The following is an 18,714-nucleotide window of genomic DNA, read 5'->3' on the forward strand; positions in this document are numbered from 1 at the left end:
CCTGGAGGGGGCGGGGCATCCCTGACGTGATGATGTCACGTTGGGGACGTCCGCCGCCCCCCCACCTGCCCATGTACCGGATCTCCAGAAACAGCAGTTCCCTGCACTTAAAGGAGCCGGCATTTCCCCTTTAAGAGCAGCTGTGTTTCCCTTTTAAATGCATGAAGCTGGCATTTCCCTGCGAGCCTGATCTCAAGTAGAGATCAGGCTTGGGAGGAAACACAGGCTTGGGAGGAAACACGGGTTCCACACACTTAAAGGGAGAGAGAGAGAGGTGGCTGTGGGTGTTGGGGGTGGAGCTTCCCCCGCTGGCCATCTGGCCAGCGACGGGTAGACCCCCCCCAAAAACGGGGGACCCCTGGCAAACTGGGGGATTTGGCAACCCTAGCTCAGTTGTTTAGATGGGAAACAGCTGAGCCACAGGTGTAGCTGCTCCTGCAGCTCAGCTGTTTGAAAGGAGTTTCTTGGATAGCCAGTGCTGCCCAAGAAAGCCCCTGGGGCTACCTGCCCAGAAAGCCCCTTTAAACAGGTTATCTGTGGGGGTAGCCTGCTCCTGCGGCTCAGTTGTTTAGATTGGAAACAGCTGAACCGTGGGGGCAGCCTGCTCCCACAGCTCAGCTGTTTAGAGCTTGAAAAAAGTAAGATCTCTGATAAGCATAGGAATAGGACTATGATTACAGAAATCTGAAAACTATGCAGAAATAGTGGAAGCATATGTTAATGCCAAAAAAGTGGAATTGCACAGATAGATAACAATTTGTGAGAGCAAGATTCCCTGTATTAAAACACCTTCTTGAACCTTGTTGCCTTTATAAAAATACCCTCCTGAACAATTTTGTTTTACGTAGTTTGCCAAAAGTGTGGGGGGCTTTCCTGTTGTGGCAGGAGTGGTGAATGCTATCCTGTGTGCTGCTTGTTTATCTCCCAGTCCTTCCTCCAGCTGCTTTTCTTTGAAGGCTCATTTGTAGTATCCGGGACAGACGTGAAAAATAACCTGAGGGATTTGGAGGGGGCAGTGAGGATCAGGTTGCATGACTCATGCAGGCCCATACAGAGTTATGTCACTTGAGTAACACTGTATAGGATTGTACTGTAACAGAGTTAAAAGTCATGCTTAAATTTAGGGAGCAATCCTTGGCAGGTCTACTTGGAAGCATGTCCTGTTTTACTCAGTGGGACTTTCTCCCTGGCAAGCGTTCTTAGGATTGTAGCCTTAATTAATGATACAGATCCATAGCACTAGAGATTTTTTTCTAGGTCTCATAACTAGAAGGAATCATGAATAGATCAGAAAATGGTGAAGCGGGGTGGTTATAATTTAATTAACTTTCCTTGGTTCCGTATGGATTTACCATATTCAGCTATCTGAACATCTGTGCTAATTTAATCCTTTTCTAAGATACTGTAGAAAAGAAACCCAGGGGAGTGGAATCCTGAACTGAATGGGAGATTATAATTTAAAAAAAGATTTCCCCCCTCTAAAACCTGTTGTTATTTAAAATAAGATCTCTGGGCAAGGCAGTTCTGAAAGTATTAAGTGCTGGAATTTTGAGAAACCTCACTGTCTCGCAAAGTTGTGGTATTAGATCTTGTGGTTAAAAATGTGCGGGTGGATCCCGCAGGGGTCATTTGGGGGGGGACGCGGGGGGACGCCATCCCCCCAGGTGAGGTGCGGGAGGGCGGGGCCTGGAGCTCCCTGCTGGTGCCCGCTGGAGGTCGCCGCCGGCTGTGGGGAGGACACACTTCCGGTGATGTCAGGGTGTGTGGCATATGCTAATGAGTTATGCTAATGAGTCCCCCTAGCTCTTTTTCTACGAAATGACCCCTGGGATCCCGTGACTCCCTTAAATTATCTTGTGACAGGGAAAGACTTCATCAGTTGAAGAAAGTTTAGCAGAAGGAATCCTTGGTTCCGGCTTTGTAGAAAGGAGTTATTGGGTCAATGTGAAGCATTATTTTCCGTGTACAGTGGGCATACAGCATCCCGATACACTTGGCTATATTTTTGTTACACTTAACCTCTGGCAGCCTTGACCTAGATAGCCCAGACTATCTTATCAGATCTCAGAAGCTAAGCAGGGTCAACCCTGGCTAGTATTTGGATGGAAGACCTCCAAGGAAGTCCAGGGCTGCTGTGTCTAGGCAGGCAATGGGAAACCACCTCTGAACATCTCTTGCCTTGAAAACCCTATAGGGTCGCCATAAGTCAGCTGTCACTTGAAGGCAAAACCAAACAACAACAAAAACACCTGCCAAGAAAATATTGATATGAGAAAGAAACAAGCCACCGTTGGTGTGGATTCTTCTGAGTTCAGGCTACAGCATTACAGAAGTTTAAGCCCTCCTTATAGGGGGCAGTCCAGCCTCTCGTTTGTTATTGCAAAGAGCAGCTGCTTCCTGCTAGAATCCTAGAATGGATTGGGTAGGAGAGCTTTCACTGTGCATAAGTAGATGCTCAGGCATTTAAAAGTGGTGGCTCATAAATCTCTCCAAACTTTCTCTAAAGGGAAGGTGCTGTGTATTATGAGAACGTCAACATCAAGAAGGAAGGCCTGAAAAAATACGACCTCTGCATTCCTCGCTATCATGAAATAATAGCATTACAGGCGGAAAAGAAGGTAATGCCATTCAACTGTTGCTTTTTGTAGTACTTAAAAATAATTTATGGCAGGAATGAAACCCTGAGATATAAAGGATTACATGGACAGAAAATATATTGGCAATTGGACAAGAAATTTATCTAAATGCCAACAAATATATATTCTGTTTTATGTTTGTTAGCACTCTGTTGGAATACTGTGAGGACAAGCGAGATAAAAGATTAAAGAACTCTTTGCAAATTATACACACTCTATGATTTTAACGTACCAATTTATCTTCTGAAAAATTGAAATCTGAGAAATCATGTGTCATGTTTCTTCAAAATAGATGGGACAGAAATGCCCAATACTTTTCATCATCCCAACTTGAAATGGGAGTTCTTGAAATGGTGAGTTCTTTGATCTTGAATACCAGCTTCCTCCCCGCCCCCATGTATCCACAGGTAGTCACTTCTCTTCATTTTGTCATGAAGTCGTTTGGGTGTTTCATTAGCGTTATATATGTTTCATAACTGCAGAGCTCCTTAATGTGCTTTGTGTCTTCCAGCTCATAGCTGAAATTTCTGTGCCCTTAGTTTTCTGTCTGTTCTGAAACATAGGAGGTGCACTGCTCAAATAGTAGATTAGTAGTAGAGGAATTCACCCTAGTCATTCAGAAGAGCTGTGTGCACTCTGCCTGAAACTTCATATAGTCTAAGATTACTGTACAGCATATTGACTGCTGAATTGTGCTTGGGCTATTTCTTATATTAGGTTGTTCGAAAATTGAACTTTGTTTTGCAGCATTAATGTTTCTCGCTGTTTGGATCTGATGAGGAAAGTTAACTATAAATTACTAAGAACACATTGTGGCTTCCAGCATTATGGAAATAATTGAGTTATTGATTTGGATTACACTTTGGCCTTACATTTTGTCCCACCTCTTTTGTTCTGGTATCTCCTCCACCCCAAATTAATTAAACTCTACTAGTGTCTGCTTGTTACTGCCCAAGGATAACTTGTTATCTACCCTTCTGCCAACCTCCACTTCAAGGAGATGCTCAGCTATAAAGGCGCATGACATAACTAAGCCCTTATCTGTGCTCCATGTGTATATTTCAACTTGAAGACATTTGAGATGAATGAGTGGGTGAGGTTTTGTATATGCTAACTGTCATGCCAAGAGAGACATACCTAAAACAGTCACTTGCTTAAATGGAATATTACCAACACTGAGTTCTGATGAAGATAGTTGTCCACCCACCCCTGGAATGAGACACGACAAATGGTATGGGTTAAACTGGGACTTTATTTACATATAACTGATCTGCACCACAATGTTAACATACTAAAGCACGGGTTGTATCATGCTTGCAGGGCAAGCTCCCTGACGGCGCAAAACCACCCAGGCTCAGAGCCAGGTCTGGAAGGTTTCCAGACCTTTCTCCTCATGGCCTACATGCGAGTGCATGGAGGGGATGGAGGGGCACAGTCCGGCCAACGACTGCTAAGCCTTAAGGCTTGGTGTATGTCCCCCAACCCCTAAATGGTCCCCCCCACTGAGCCCCCCAGACTGCCAAGCCTATAGGCACCCAGCTTGAGGACCTCCCCCCTTATCACTGATATCTCAGGGTGATTGCCAACTTTAAACTCAACCCGTGCTCATTCCGCTTACCCTGTTAGGGTAGGATACCCAGTTAGTTAGGCTTGCGCTGGCAAGACTGAAGGGCAGAGGCAGCTGCTGCCAGACTGAGCCTGCCTCTGATTGGCTGGCTTTCGTGCACCTGGCCCCAATTGGCTCCTCCACCTCTCAACTGCACGGGTACCGGTCATTCAGGTGGGTAGTCATGTTGGTCTGAAGCACCAGAACAAAGTTTGAATCAAGTGGCACCTTTAAGACCAACAAAGTCTTAAAGGTGCCCCTGGATTCAAACTTCATTCCATTGAGTTCTGATAATCGTACGGAATAATAGGGCAGCCATCTGTTTTGTTTAAGTAAGGCCTCTGTGCATTTGAAGGCTACATGACTAGCAGCATATTTCTTTGTTCTTGTTTCAACTTCAGTGGTTGCCAGCTAGTTTCCAGGCTCAATTCAAAGTATTGGTATTGACCTTTAAAGCTGTAAATGGTTCGGCACCAGATTACATTTTCAGTTTTGCATGTGGACCCACCTGCATACTAAGGTCATCTTTGGAGGTTCTTCTCTGAGGGTCTTCTAGTAATGGCTTTAAAGGAAGCCACAAGACAGATCCTTGGTAGCAGTACCAAGAATGTGGTGAGCCTTCCCAAAGAGGTTTTCATGGTTTTCTCTATTGTTTTTGATTGATGATGAAATTAACATTTTAAAAGTGACTCCTTGATGTATAGGGAGTCAAGATTGGGAATTGTTTGTCCTCTCTGGTTTATTTAAAGGATAACTCTTGTTTTGCTTATGTCAATAATGATTTTGGTGGCTTTTTTGTTTTGGGTTCTTACTAACTTTCATATTGTTTGTTGTAAGCCACTCTTTTATCTTATGTGGCATCAATACATCTAATTTCAACATGGCCAAATCTTTGGGTACTTAAATCTGGAGACTGGAACCATGAACAGACAAGATAGATATTAATACAAATCTGAAAAATCTGAAATCTAAAACAAAAACAAACATTAGGTGGTTAGAAATCCCCAGAATAAGTGGCATTCTGTCAGCGTCTACATGCAAGCCAAGTCAGAGTCCAAAATCAGAGTCAAGATTCAGTCCAGAAAGTGAGTTACCAGAGAGCAGAGTCCAGTTCAGAGTGTGACCTAGAAAGCAAGGTCTAGCAATTCAAGGTCATATACAATCAATCAATCAATATATTTAGCTCATATGACCAATGGTCTCAAGCACAGAATACAACAAACATGTAAAATATCAATGTAAGAGTTTAAAATTGTTAACATTTCAAATCCAATTAAAATATAAACTGTATAAAGGTTTAAAATATAAAACTGTAAGACATTTCAGTCATAAAATTGAAAAAACTGAAAAAACAATTAGAACCAAAAAGTGCATACCTCCTCTTTGCAGCAATTATTTACGCTTCAATGCTATTATAATACCTAAGTATTTTGCTACTGAAGTGGTGATTATCGGGTCAGTATCTGTCAGCAGATAAGAGACCACCATGGCTCCAGTGGAAGATGGTATTTAGATAAAATTGGATATACCCAATATGAACTAAGAGTTAACCAATGAGAACAAAACAAAAGGAGATGTGTCAGCGTCTCAATCTCACCAGAAGCGCAGGTACAAAGCCTGTCTGAATACGGAGTTCGTGAGAAACGTCCCGTTAATTCTGCAGATGGTATAGCATTTAATCTTGCAATAGTCAAAGCAACTCTATGAGAGGGGGTGGCAAGGTCATATACAAGAGCAAGTAGTTCCAGTTTGGTGTAGTGGTTAAGAGTGCGGACTCTAATCTGGGAGAACTGGGTTTGATTCCCCACTCCTCCACTTGCAGCTGCTGGATGACCTTGGGCAAGCCATAGTTCTGGCACAGCTGTTCTTGAAAAAGAGCAGTTTCTGTCAGAGCTCTCTCAGCCCCACCTACCTCACAGGGTGTCTGTTGTGGGAAGTGGAAGGGAAAGGAGTTTGTAAGCCGCTCTGAGATTCCTTTGGGTAGTGAAGGGTGGGGTATAGATCCAATCTCTTCACATTTTCAATGTCCAAGTTCAAAGCTGGTCCGAAGGTCATTGGAGTAGAGCAGAGTCAGGAGCAGAATGAGGAGCTGTGATCGCAGAGTCCACCGTGTGGTGCCTTATTGCTTCTACACTAAGCAGTCTCCCTTGACTGGCTTTTATAGGCATCTGTTGCAAGGTCTTACTTGCAGCCAACTGCTTGGGAGTAACTCTGCAGCTATTCATCATCAGCAAGCAGCTGGCATCAGGCCAGGAGATGTACACTTTGTCTTCACTCCTGAAGCTCCATTGTAAGTCTTCGACTTTGGTGCTCAAAGGGTGTGGGTGAAACTGGAAGGCTGGTAATGACCACCTGGGTTTCATGTTTTGGAATGGAGCTGGAAGGTGCTGGTGGCCTGCATCAGATGTTGGCTGTGAGTTCTGACAAGCCTGCAGTTCATCTTCTTGCTTGCTGGCTTCTGCTGCTTCAGGGCTGGCTACACAGTGAGAGGGGGTGAGGAGTCCTTCTTTTCTAACTGACCCCATGACACATTAATTTCTTAAAGCTACTCCCCTGGTCAGCTGAGTGTTAGAGTCTGAACAGTGTTGCCAGCTTTCAGGGCATGGATTTCTATCAGTGAAAGGCAGGGGGATGGGGCCGTTCCCTTTCTAGGGCTCTTTTGGCCCTTGAGGGAGGACTCATTGGGCCAGGGCCAGGAGTTAACTACTGGGTGACTTGCTGTCACCCAACTTGTATGACCTACATAGGCCTGGCTTCTGGCTACAGTTCAACAGCAGCCACCCCACAAAAGCCAATGTGGTGTTGTGGTTAGAGTTTCAGAGTAGGGTCTGGGAGACCCGAGTTTGAATCATTGCTCTGCCACAGAAGCTCACTGGTGTCACCTTGAGCCTGTTACACATTCTCAGTCTAACGTACACCACAGGAGGAGAAGGAGGGGATGAGAATGATATAAACGGCTTTGGGACCCCTTTGTGGGAAGGGGGGTATAAAGGTAGTAAATAAGTATGTCTGAATATGAGGGCAAATGAACTATAAATGGGTGGGAAGGAAAGAAGAAGCTATGGGAGGTGAGGATATGGGGTTTGCCAAAAGGAGAGGAAGAGGGAATAGTGTGGGGAGAAGGCTAAAGGGGAAAATGAGATGTCCTTGCAGGTTCTTCACTTCACAACTGGACCCAGACCACACTGGTATTAAGAACATAAGAACACAGAGAAGCAGTGTTGGATCAGGCCAATGGTCCATCTAGTCCAACACTCTATCACACAGTGGCCAACAATACCAGGTGCCATCAGGAGGTCCAGCAGTGTGGTCAGGACACTAGAAGCCCTCCCACTGTTGCCCCCCAAGCACCAAGAATACAGAGGGTCACTTGCCCCAGCCTGAGAGTTCCTATCTATACCTTGTGGCTAATAGCCATTGATGGACTTCTGCTCCATATGCTTATCTAATTCCCTCTTGGAGCTGTCCATGCTTGTAGCCAGCTTGTATTGAGAGCCAGCTTGGTGTAGTGGTTAAGAGCAGCAGACTCTAATCTGGAGAACCAGGTTCTATTCCCCACTCCTCCACATGAAGCCAGCTGGGTGACCTTGGGTCAGTCACAGTTCTCTCAGAACTCTCCCAGCACCACCTACCACACAGGGTGTTGTGGGGTGAGGAAGGGAAGGTGATTGTAAGCCACTCTGAGACTCATTTGGATAGTGAAGAGCGGGGTTTAAAAACCAGTTCCTCCTCAACTTGGCCAGAATTTTCCTGGGAAGAGGCTGCTGGAGTATAGAAGGAGGGAAAGATGAAGACAGGGGCAGATAAAGGTAGGTTCCATGGTGTATAGGAAGGGAGAGAAGAAAGCAGGAAAAGATGAGGTGCTATGGGGGCTTTCAGGGAAAGAAGAAGAAGAAGAGATTGGATTTATACCCCGCCCTTCACTTGGAGTCTCAGAGCGCCTTACAAACTCCTTTCCCTTCCCCTCCCCACAACAGACACCCTGTGAGGTGGGTGGGGCTGAGAGAATTCTGACAGAAACTGCTCTTTTTCAAGAACAGCTGTGCCAGAGCTTGTGACTGACCCAAGGTCACATCAGCAGGTGCAAGTGGAGGAGTGGGGAATCAAACCTGGTTCTCCCAGATTAGAGTCCGCACACTTAACCACTACGCCAAACTGGCTCTTAATACAAGCTGGCTACAAGCATGGACAGCTTCAAGAGGGAATTAGATAAGCATATGGAGCAGAAGCAATAGGGGAGGTGAAACAAATGTTCTTCATTGCCCATTTTATCCTCACAACGAGAACAACCCTGTGATTCAGATTAGGCTGAGTAAAAATGACTGGCCCAAGGTCACACAATAAGTTTCATGGCACGGTGGAATCTTGAACCCAGGTTTCTCAGACCCTAGTTTGGCACTCTCACCACTACTCTCACCTCTACATTGCTTGGCTATTGTGATGGACGCTTAATGCTGTAACCTGGTCTGAGAATCTTGAGTGACGGGATTCAAATGGAATTCATCAGTTGAGAGAGTCAGTTAGGAATGGCAGTTGAGAGTTGGCAGTTGACTGGGAAGGAAGGGTAAGGGAGTGAGAGGATCAAGAAGGATCCCCATTCAAGCCTGAGGGAAATAGCTCCTAAGAGAAGGGGGTGATCCCTAGCCTGTGGATAAGGAAGAAAATTGGAACTTGAGTGAATGTCCCTGCCTTCACCACCTTAAGTATCTGTGAGACAAAGAAGCTTATGCTTGTGTATTTAAGCAGAGACTTCCAAGAAATCTCTTTCCCAAAAAATAAAGACCTGGCTGAATAACAGAAACAGTTACTCTTCACCTAAAAATTTATTTTTAGAGAATGGCACATTTAGTCCATTCAGGGGATTTTAAAAAAATAGTTGGAGAATCTTGTATACTTCTGACACAGTAATAGAAACAATTAAAATACCCCTTGTATGACAGGGAAGAGCAAGTGTGTCAGAGTAAAAGAGATGTTATGGTAAGACTGATGATTGGCTATAGTACTCATCTTTGCTTTTCAAGCTTAACCCTTTTGATCATCAATCAGTCAAAAATGGCAGGTAGTGACCATTAGGAGGATTCATTAGCACCCTGCAGCGTGTTTGCACCAGGTGACCCACATCTGTCTTCATTAGAAGTTTGCTAGTTGCCAGCAGTGAACAGATGGGTCATTATTGTGTACCTTGCCCTTTGGGTGTGCCTGGAGGACAGGCAAAGTCGTCCTGAGCAGGACTAGCAGTGTTACCTCACAGAGAGCAAGCAACATATTTCTGCTAACATTATTACAGGAAATGAGTCTGATCATTTGTTGTTAACCTGCCAGCTTGTTTTTCAGGTTTCCAGTTGACGAAGATGAAAGTACAACTCCCAGAAATGCTTGAAATTATTTTTTACAAGACAAAGGGACCTTTTGCCATGGCCTGATTCAATTGATGTTCAGTTTGGCAAAAATCTCATGTTAGCTACGCGTCAAGTTTTACCCAGTTGACTGTATTTAAATAAGCTGACATATTGCAAAATGTCAATAAGGGTATTTTTATGCACTCTTAAAGGGTGCAGGTTCCTTTAATGTGAGAGTTTGCAATGTAATGAACAAGCTGGTGTTCATAAATACAAGCTTTTGAATATGGAGTATACTCTGTCCTAGAAGGCCTGAATCAAAAAAGATTCTAAAATGAAAGAAATTAAAAACTTTTCTATGTTTTGGGAATTTACAGATTTTTAAAGAGCGGAGCTTTCATTTGAGTGGAGCACTTTCAGCTTCAGTTGTGTTGGCTCTTTTTCGGGGTTTTTTTTTGGTGTGTATATGTGTGTCCACACCTGGAAGTCATGGTGGCCTCTAGAGACTCCTGCTGGGGCATGGAGGGCATTCAGAGAAGTGGCTTGATAGCCTGCCTCTGCCTCTTGGCCCTGGCATTCCTTGGAGGCCCCCCATCCAAATACTTGCTAGGGTCAGCCCTGCTTAACTGCTGAGATCTGTTGAGATTGGGCATGCCTAGGCTATCCAGGTCAGGCCTATTATGTTAGCTCTTTTTTTTTTACAAGTAGTTATGGTTTGGCTTATAGTCAGTTCACCAGTCATGAACAGGGAACTTACTTTTTGCTGATCATTTCAGCTTTTCATGATTAGTTCGAGCCTATTTGTTAGTTATTATTTATTTAAATGGTGCAGACCAGTGCAGTTAGCAACGTTTCATTCTCTCACAGCCCAGTGGAAGTCATGGCTCAGTGGTGGAGCATCTGCTTGGCATGTAGAAGGCCCAGTGTTTAAAGAGCTGTTGCTCGCCTTGGCCCTGTCCCCACCCACTGGCACCCGCTGCCCTCCCCCTCCCTTCACAGCCTCACTGCTTCAGAAGCTGCTTGGGGTGTGCTCCTGGAGGAGAGCCTGTTGCCTTGCCCTCAATCTGCTGTGGGTGCAAGGTGATCGGTAGGGGGGAGGGAGCCCAGTGGGGAGGGGGAGACGAGGCTCGGGGAGAGAGGGCCCGTAAAAACCGCAAGGGGGCCGGTCCCCGTGGGCCCCGTGTTAGCTAAGGGCCTGATTCAGTATAAGGCAGCTTCCTGTGTTCAAGTCCTAATACCTCCACCCTTTCCCAGAGAGTCTGCTCAGTAGCCAATCATATAGAAGAAGAAGAGTTGGTTTTTATACCCTACTTTTTTCTACCTGAAGGAGTCTCAAGGTGGCTTACAATTTCCTTCCTTTCAACAGACATATTGTGAGGTAGGAGGGCCTGAGAGAGTTCTGACTGTGACTGGCCCAAGGTCATCCAGCAAGCTTCATGTGGAGGAGTGGGGAATCAAGCCTGGTTCTCCAGATTGGAGTCTGCCGCTCCTAACCACTACACCATGCTGTAAACTGTAAGCTGCCTTGGGTTTCATAAGGAAGGGCAGCTAATAAATGTTTTAAATAAAATAAAAATCAACTGTGAGCAAATGAATCAATCAGCCAGTGATTATAAATAATCTCCTGCACAATGCATGAATCAATCAGCCAGTGATTATAAATAAGCACTATTTTAAAAGAAGTTTTAGAATCATCTCATCTCCTGCACAATGTAAGGAAATGAAACTGTACCACCACAAGAAAACCAAATGAAACTGTGCTAGCACATAGCTACTACACACCTGTAATGCTGTTTGACAGTTCCTCAAGGCAGATTGCTTACAGGCAAACAGCTCATATGTTTGGCTCATGGGTAATTGCAACAATTGAACACTACTGAACATGTTTGCTGCAAGGTTCATGGCATCTCTAGTTGTATACAGAGTTACAATTGTTTTCCTGTGGAAAGCAAATCGTCTGTTTCATTGATGGGAAGGGGAGGTCATTTACTGTCATGCGTACTGCCATTGAATAACTGGGCGACGGAAGATTTTAACCTAGCAATTAAAAACTTCCTTTCGATCTCCCTATCAAATAATCAGTAAAACCATGGACTAAACAAAGAACTAGGCTACTGCGTCCGCGCTTTGAATGGAGATGGGGGTTGTGTGTCTCAAGTGACTGTCTCCTATCCTGTTTTTGAAACGGGGTGGAATGTTAAAAGCAGCTTCAAAGAAACAAAAGTCAGAATCCCACTGGAACATTGAGTAAGCATGCTACATGTTCTTAAGTGGCTGAGTTCCTTTGATTACTTATGTTAATTATTACTCCTGTCTCTTATATAATGAGGGTGTTTTTGAAGTATTAATTTTTAAATTGGTGTATTAGAATTCACATTGGGGGAAAACTGTGTTCATGAGTCATGGTGATGTACTGCTTGTTACAATGAAAGTTAATTAACTAATGACAGTGAGTTTCAGGATTTGGTTTCTCTATTCCTTGTCCTTAAAGGTATAGAAATATCTGGTTTTTCATGTACATTATCACTAAGTGGAGTTAGCCCTAAGAGGAGGGGAAAAAGAAGGTTAAAAGCATGTTTCACTGCTCAATGAAGTTGTACAGCTGAATGTAGGAATGGCTTTTCTGAATGTACCTGTTAAAGTTATGGTGACATTTAGAGCTATTGTTGGCATTTGCAACTTTTATACCAAATGTCATCTTGTGTTATATTGTCAGCTGAGAACATGAGGATTTAACAGTTTGAAATGGCAGTATATGAGGAAACATATAAGCTCGGAACAGCCATAACCGGTTATAATGTCAAAATCACACATGACCAGCCTGCATTTATCTCCGTCATTACTCCTCTGTCTTTTTGGGGAATTCAACAAAGAAAAAGCTTTTGCTTAGCTAAATATTTTTTAATACTTTACATTTGTATGAGTTTTATGACTTACTAACTAAAAATGAAGTATATTCCCGGGGATAAGATTTACCAAGGCAATAATTCATAGATAGTAATTTGGAAAAAAAAAATCAGGTATTTTGTGAGAAGTAAATGGGCTGCCTTCTGCTGAAATAAAATTGCAGAATCATTATTTCTATAAATGCAAGCAGTTTATTTTCCCCCCTAGCTCTTTCAGCTGTATATATTTTGTTGGTTGCTGATTATGCACTAGTGCTTTTTTATGCTTTTCACCCTCCAGAAATTTAATTTCCATTGCTAACATTATCAGAGTATTTCAGGAGGATCAGCCCTTTTCAGTGTGGGAACTCTGTTTCTCTCCCCTCTCTCAGGCAGAATGCCTGGCCATTATAGGGGAGACGGGGAGGGTGTCTATCCCCATATCCCCATCAACCCTACCTAAATAGAGATGGGCCAAGGTTTGTTCACATGTGTAAAGTTGGATGCTGGGTAAAAAAAAAATATTATGAATCATGCTCAGAATAAAATGGATATATCCACATTAAATTTAGGGCCTATTTCCAGTGGAATATTTTGCCTCTGACCCTGTAGACACACTTTAAAAATGTCAGACTGTGTGTGTGTGTGTGTGTGTGTGCAGGGCATACATTCAAATCAGGACTGAGGATAGGGCTTTTCCAACCCTTCTGTTCGTTGCTGGAATTGGGGACTTGGCCTGGACGCTGAAGCATAGCTGACAAGACAGAAGGCCAGAAGTTCTTAGTATTAATACCAGGCCTGCCCAGTCCAGAAGCTACCAGTTACAGACTAGTTTTTCACTAGGAATGGGCATGAACCTAATTTTTTCATGAACATAGGCCTCGGTTTGTGAGATTGCATTGCCTACAAACCTCCATGTTTTTAGCACAGGTTTGTTACATTCATGGTGGTGGTTCCTGATCCAGACATGCTGGCGCTGGTCAATTAATTGTCAAAGCAATGGGGGGATGGAGTTGGCATCACCAGCTGCCCTTGTTGTACCTGCCCATCGACTTGGTTTTCCAACTTGCCATCCCCTCCCATACTAGACCTCCTCCCTTTTGCACTTTGGACCCTAAGATCCTTGACCTCTGCACCTCTAGGCACCTGCCCTCTGGGCTTGGCATTATCAGCTGCCCTTGCTGTACTTGGTTTTCCATCTTGTCATCGTCTCCCACGCTAGACCTCCCGCCTTCTTGTAAAGGGGCATCCCGAGGAAGTCCACTGCTAGTCTGATGCCTCTAGCTTGTAGGGGGTCCATTTGAGTCGACACACTCCTAAACCTGTGGCTGCTGTGATTTCTCAGAGAGCACTTTCCTGGGGGCACCTGTGTTGAGGGCCTGCTACTTGGCCCCCCAAGCCAGTCTGCACACAAGTTGGAGGGCAGGTAGAAAGGCTTCCCAGGGAGCTTCTCTGTGAGTTTGATGCCTCTAGCTTGTAAGGCATCAAACACACTCCTGACCCTGGGGCTATGATTTCCCCAAAGAGCACTTTCCTGGTGGCATGAACCAGGATGAACCTCCATTTTCCCAGTTTGTGCCCATCCCTTTTTTGCACACCTTTATTCTAAAGAGGGCTCTGTCCCACACCCCACATGGTCAAAGCAGATAAGATGTGGGAAGGTTTATGAACAGATCTCCAATGTGTCCTTGTCTGTTAAATGGGAGCTGTAGAGGGACTGAAGGCTGATCAATTCAATCCATGCTGTGAGCAGAATTCCCCCCCCCCATTGATCTGTGTTCCCTGATTTCAAGCCTTCATCCAAACCTCTACTATTTGATTGGCTGAAGAAAACATAGACAATTTGTATATATGTATGGTGTACATAGCAGCTCATTTGTGTTGGTGGAGAAGTTAAGACTTTTGCTGCATGGCTTAGTTTGGATTAACACCTCCTTTGACCATGAAATTTCAGTTTAGACTCCAGAGCTTCCAATACCATACGTGGATGTCGTACATGGAAGCTGTAGTTCTTACTGGATGGATCCCTTAGGTACTTTCCTAGATTTCTATCCAGCTCTCATGAATTTCAGATGCTGAGAAGTGTGGCATGAGACTAGGATCTGGAAGACTTACGTTGGACCAATTTGTTGCTCTCTCATCCTAACCTCCCTCACAGGGTTGTGATGGGGATACAATAGAGGAGGAGAGAATGATGTAAGCTGCCCTGAGCTCTTTGGACCAAGGATGGAATAAAAATATATATTTAAATAGGGTGCACCCAACCGTCCTTCAAGGTGGTTTCCTTCATCCTAAGAATCCTTCCTTCAGTTTAAGTGGTTCTTCTTCCAATGAAAGATCCATTTAGGATGGAGAAAGGCTTCAGACTTTGCTCAGAGGAGTGGCAGGGTAAAGGGCAGGATCCACCCAGGTAAATATGGATGTGACTATGGACTGATGGTCTCATTAATTTTAGCACCCCCCCCCTTTCTAAAGAAAACCTACTATGTGAACAAAAAGTGTCAGGAACTGGGTAAATTATGTAAATCATTGTATTTGATCAGGATTTGAGTTAACCCAAAGGAGCTTTGATATTAGAGCTGGGGTCGATTTGTCCCTTATATTCTCCATTGGAACCAATGTATAGTGCAGGGGTCCCCAGCCTTTTTGATCCTGGAGGCACATTTGAAATTCTGACACAGCATGGTGGGCAGAGCAACAAAATGGCTGCTGGAAAATGGCTGCCGCAGGAGGCAGAGCCAACCACAAAATTATTGCCACAGCTTATCTTCAGTAACATAGTGTAGATCCTTGTGCTGTGGTGGCAGCTGCTGCCAAAGCAACATTTTAAAAAATCTGCACAGCCAATCAGAAGCCTTGCTGGGCAAAAGCAGTACTTGGCCCTACTCTTCCTAAAAACACTTAGCAGGTGTCAGAAAAGGTGTCAGCAGCACCATGATGGCCATGGACACAAAGTTGGGAAACTCAGTTTCACATCCCCACTCTGCCATGGAAACTTGCTGGGTAACCTTGGGCCAGTCACACACTCTCAGCCTAACCTACCTCAAAGGGTTGTTGTGAAGATAAGATGAAGGAGAAGAGAAGAATGTAAGCTGCTTTGGATCCCCATTGGGGAGGAATGAATGAATGAATTAAATAAAGGAACCGTTTTGCCTAAGGATAGCAACATGGGAGGAGGCAGAGGGTACTTCTGCCTCCCCCGTGCCTTTTCTCTGGGGTATAAATAGCCACCCTGACATCACCCTGCCAACAAACGTCCGCACGCTCAAAGCAATGGTATTCCCAGTAGTCATGTATGGTTGCGAGAGTTGGACTATAAGGAAGGCCAAGCGCCGAAGAATAGATTCTTTTGAACTATGGTGCTGGAGAAGACTCTGGAGAGTCCTTTGGACTGCAAGAAGATCAAATCAGTCAATCCTAAAAGAAATCAACCCTGACTATTCCCTGGAAGGCCAGATAATGAAACTGAAGCTCAAATACTTTGGCCACCAAATGAGAAGGGAGCACTCCCTGGAGAAGACCCTGACGCTGGGAAAGATTGAAGGTCAAAGAAGACGGGGACGGCAAAGGATGAGATGGTTGGACAGTGTCAGCGACGCAATGAACATGAAATTGAGCCAACTTCAGAGGACAGCGGAAGATAGGAGGGCCTGGCGGGAGCTGGTCCATGGGGTCGCAAAGAGTCGGACTCGACTGTGCGACTGAACAACAACGAGAAATAAATAGCCGCATAAATAAATAAATACATAAAGCCATCTTCTGTGGATTTTAGAACAGTTGCTGAATATTTGATATGTGATGCCAGGATTAGACACCTGACTGTCTTTTGTTTTAATATTTGATGTTTGACATACAGCAGTATTTGATGAAGATATCTGGGTGGCCTTGGTGGTGTCAGTATATTTTAGCCTGGCTTTTTAGATTGCTAAGATAAAATAATGCTATATATTTCATTCTGTGCTCATTGGAGGAAAGGTAAAGTATTCATGTGACAAACACTGGGAGCTGGTCCATGGGGTCGCAAAGAGTCGGACGCAGGGGTAGTTTCATAGAAAAAGAGCTAGGGGAACTCATTAGCATAACTCATTTGCATATGCCACACCCCCTGACATCACCAGAAGTGTGTCATAAGGCCACACCCCCTGACATCACCGGAAGTGTGTCATAAGGCCACACACCCCGCCCCCAACGGTCCCGGCCACCGCCACCGGCCTTGCAGCTCCACTTGCAAGGCTGGCAGGAGTGCAAGGAAGCCCCGCAAAGGCCCTCCCTGGCCCCAGGCAGGCAGGAGTGGGGAGAGGCAGGGAGGAAGCAACTTACCCTCCCTCTTCTCCTGCCTCCTCCTGGCTGAATGAGGGCCAGAAGCAGGGGGCGGGGCTTCGTCATGTGCCCTGCCCCCGTACCTCACCTGGGGGAACTGCGATCCCCTGTGATCCCCCCCGAAATGACCTCTGGGCGTATGGTATTTGAAGTCTGATTGGTTTTTTTATATCTGAAAGCATTTGATATTGGCTTAAGAAATGTAGTCTGTTTAAAAACAAACTCCCTGTGAGCTTAAATTCTGTACTTTAAATAGATTTGCCTGCATCTTCTTCTCAGTATTGGCTAGAAATCACATAGTGACAGAGGTCACAGGATTATTAATTTTTTGGCCCCCCGGAGGGGATTTTTTTATAGCATTTTTTAATAGACTACAAACTACAATGAAAAATTAGGAAGGGGTAACCGGAATAATAGACAAGTTTGGCCTTGGAAAGCAAAATGAAGCAGGGCAAAGGTTAACAGAGTTTTGTCAAGGGAACACACTGATCATAGCGAACACCCTTTTCCAACAACCTAAGAGGCGACTCTACACATGGACATCACCAGATGGGCAACACCGAAATCAGATTGACTATATAATTTGCAGTCAAAGATGGAGAAGCTCTATCCAGTCAGTAAAAACAAGACCTGGAGCTGACTGTGGTTCAGATCATGAGCTACTCATTGCAAAATTCAGACTTAAACTGAAGAAAATCGGGAAAACCACGAGGCCATTCAGGTTTAACCTAGATCGCATCCCTGATGAATATACAGTAGAGGTGAAGAATAGATTCAAGGGTCTGGATTTGATAGATAGAGTGCCTGAAGAACTATGGACAGAGGTTCGTGACATCGTACAGGAGGCAGCAATCACCACCATACCAAAGAAAAAGAAATGCAAGAAAGCAAAATGGCTTTCTGATGAGGCTTTACAAATAGCAGAGGAAAGAAGGAAAGCGAAAGGCAAAGGCGAAAAGGAAAGATTTACCCAACTGAACGCAGATTTCCAGAGAACAGCAAGGAGAGATAAGGAGGCCTTCCTGAATGAACAGTGCAAAGTAATAGAAGAAAACAATAGAATGGGAAGGACTAGAGATCTCTTCAAGAAAATTGGAGAAATCAAGGGAGCGTTCCATGCAAAGCTGGCCATGATAAAGGACAAAAACGGTAGGGACCTAACAGAAGCAGAAGAGATTAGGAAAAGATGGCAAGAATACACAGAAGAACTATACAAGAAAGACCTCGATGTCCTTGACAACCACGACGGTATAATCACTGACCTCGAGCCAGACATCCTGGAATGTGAAGTTAAATGGGCCTTAGAAAGCATTACTAACAACAAAGCTAGTGGAGGTGATGGTATTCCAGCTGAGCTATTCAAAGTCTTAGAAGATGATGCTGTTAAAGTGCTGCACTCCATTTGCCAGCAAATTTGGAAAACGCAACAGTGGCCACAGGATTGGAAAAGATCAGTATACATTCCAATCCCAAAGAAGGGCAATGCCAAGGAATGTTCAAACTATCGCACAATTGCACTCATATCACACGCTAGCAAGGTCATGCTCAAGATCCTACAAGCTAGGCTTCAACAGTACGTGGATAGAGAACTACCAGAAGTACAAGCTGGGTTTCGAAGAGGTAGAGGAACGAGAGATCATATTGCCAACATTCGCTGGATTATGGAGAAAGCAAGAGAGTACCAGAAAAATATCTACTTCTGCTTCATTGACTATGCTAAAGCCTTTGACTGTGTGGATCACAACAAACTATGGCAGGTCCTTAAAGAGATGGGAGTACCAGACCACCTCACATGTCTCTTGAGAAACCTGTATAAGGGCCAAGAAGCGACAGTTAGAACCGGATACGGAACAACTGATTGGTTCAGCATAGGAAAAGGAGTACGACAAGGATGTATACTGTCACCTTGCTTATTTAATATATATGCA

General features: G+C 44.5%; 1 protein-coding gene across 1 annotated transcript in view; it reads left to right on the forward strand.

The window, feature by feature from the left end:
- Positions 1-18,714, forward strand: part of STPG2 (sperm-tail PG-rich repeat containing 2) — a 336,565-nt gene that overhangs the window by 42,333 nt on the left and 275,518 nt on the right. The window contains exon 6 of the mRNA XM_015415991.1: positions 2,507-2,618. Within this exon, the coding sequence (XP_015271477.1) occupies positions 2,507-2,618 (112 nt within the window). The remainder of the gene's footprint in view (positions 1-2,506; positions 2,619-18,714) is intronic.

This window comes from Gekko japonicus, unplaced genomic scaffold, assembly GCF_001447785.1.
Source record: "Gekko japonicus isolate JY-2015 unplaced genomic scaffold, Gekko_japonicus_V1.1 scaffold68, whole genome shotgun sequence".
Classification (NCBI taxonomy): Eukaryota; Metazoa; Chordata; class Lepidosauria; order Squamata; family Gekkonidae; genus Gekko; species Gekko japonicus.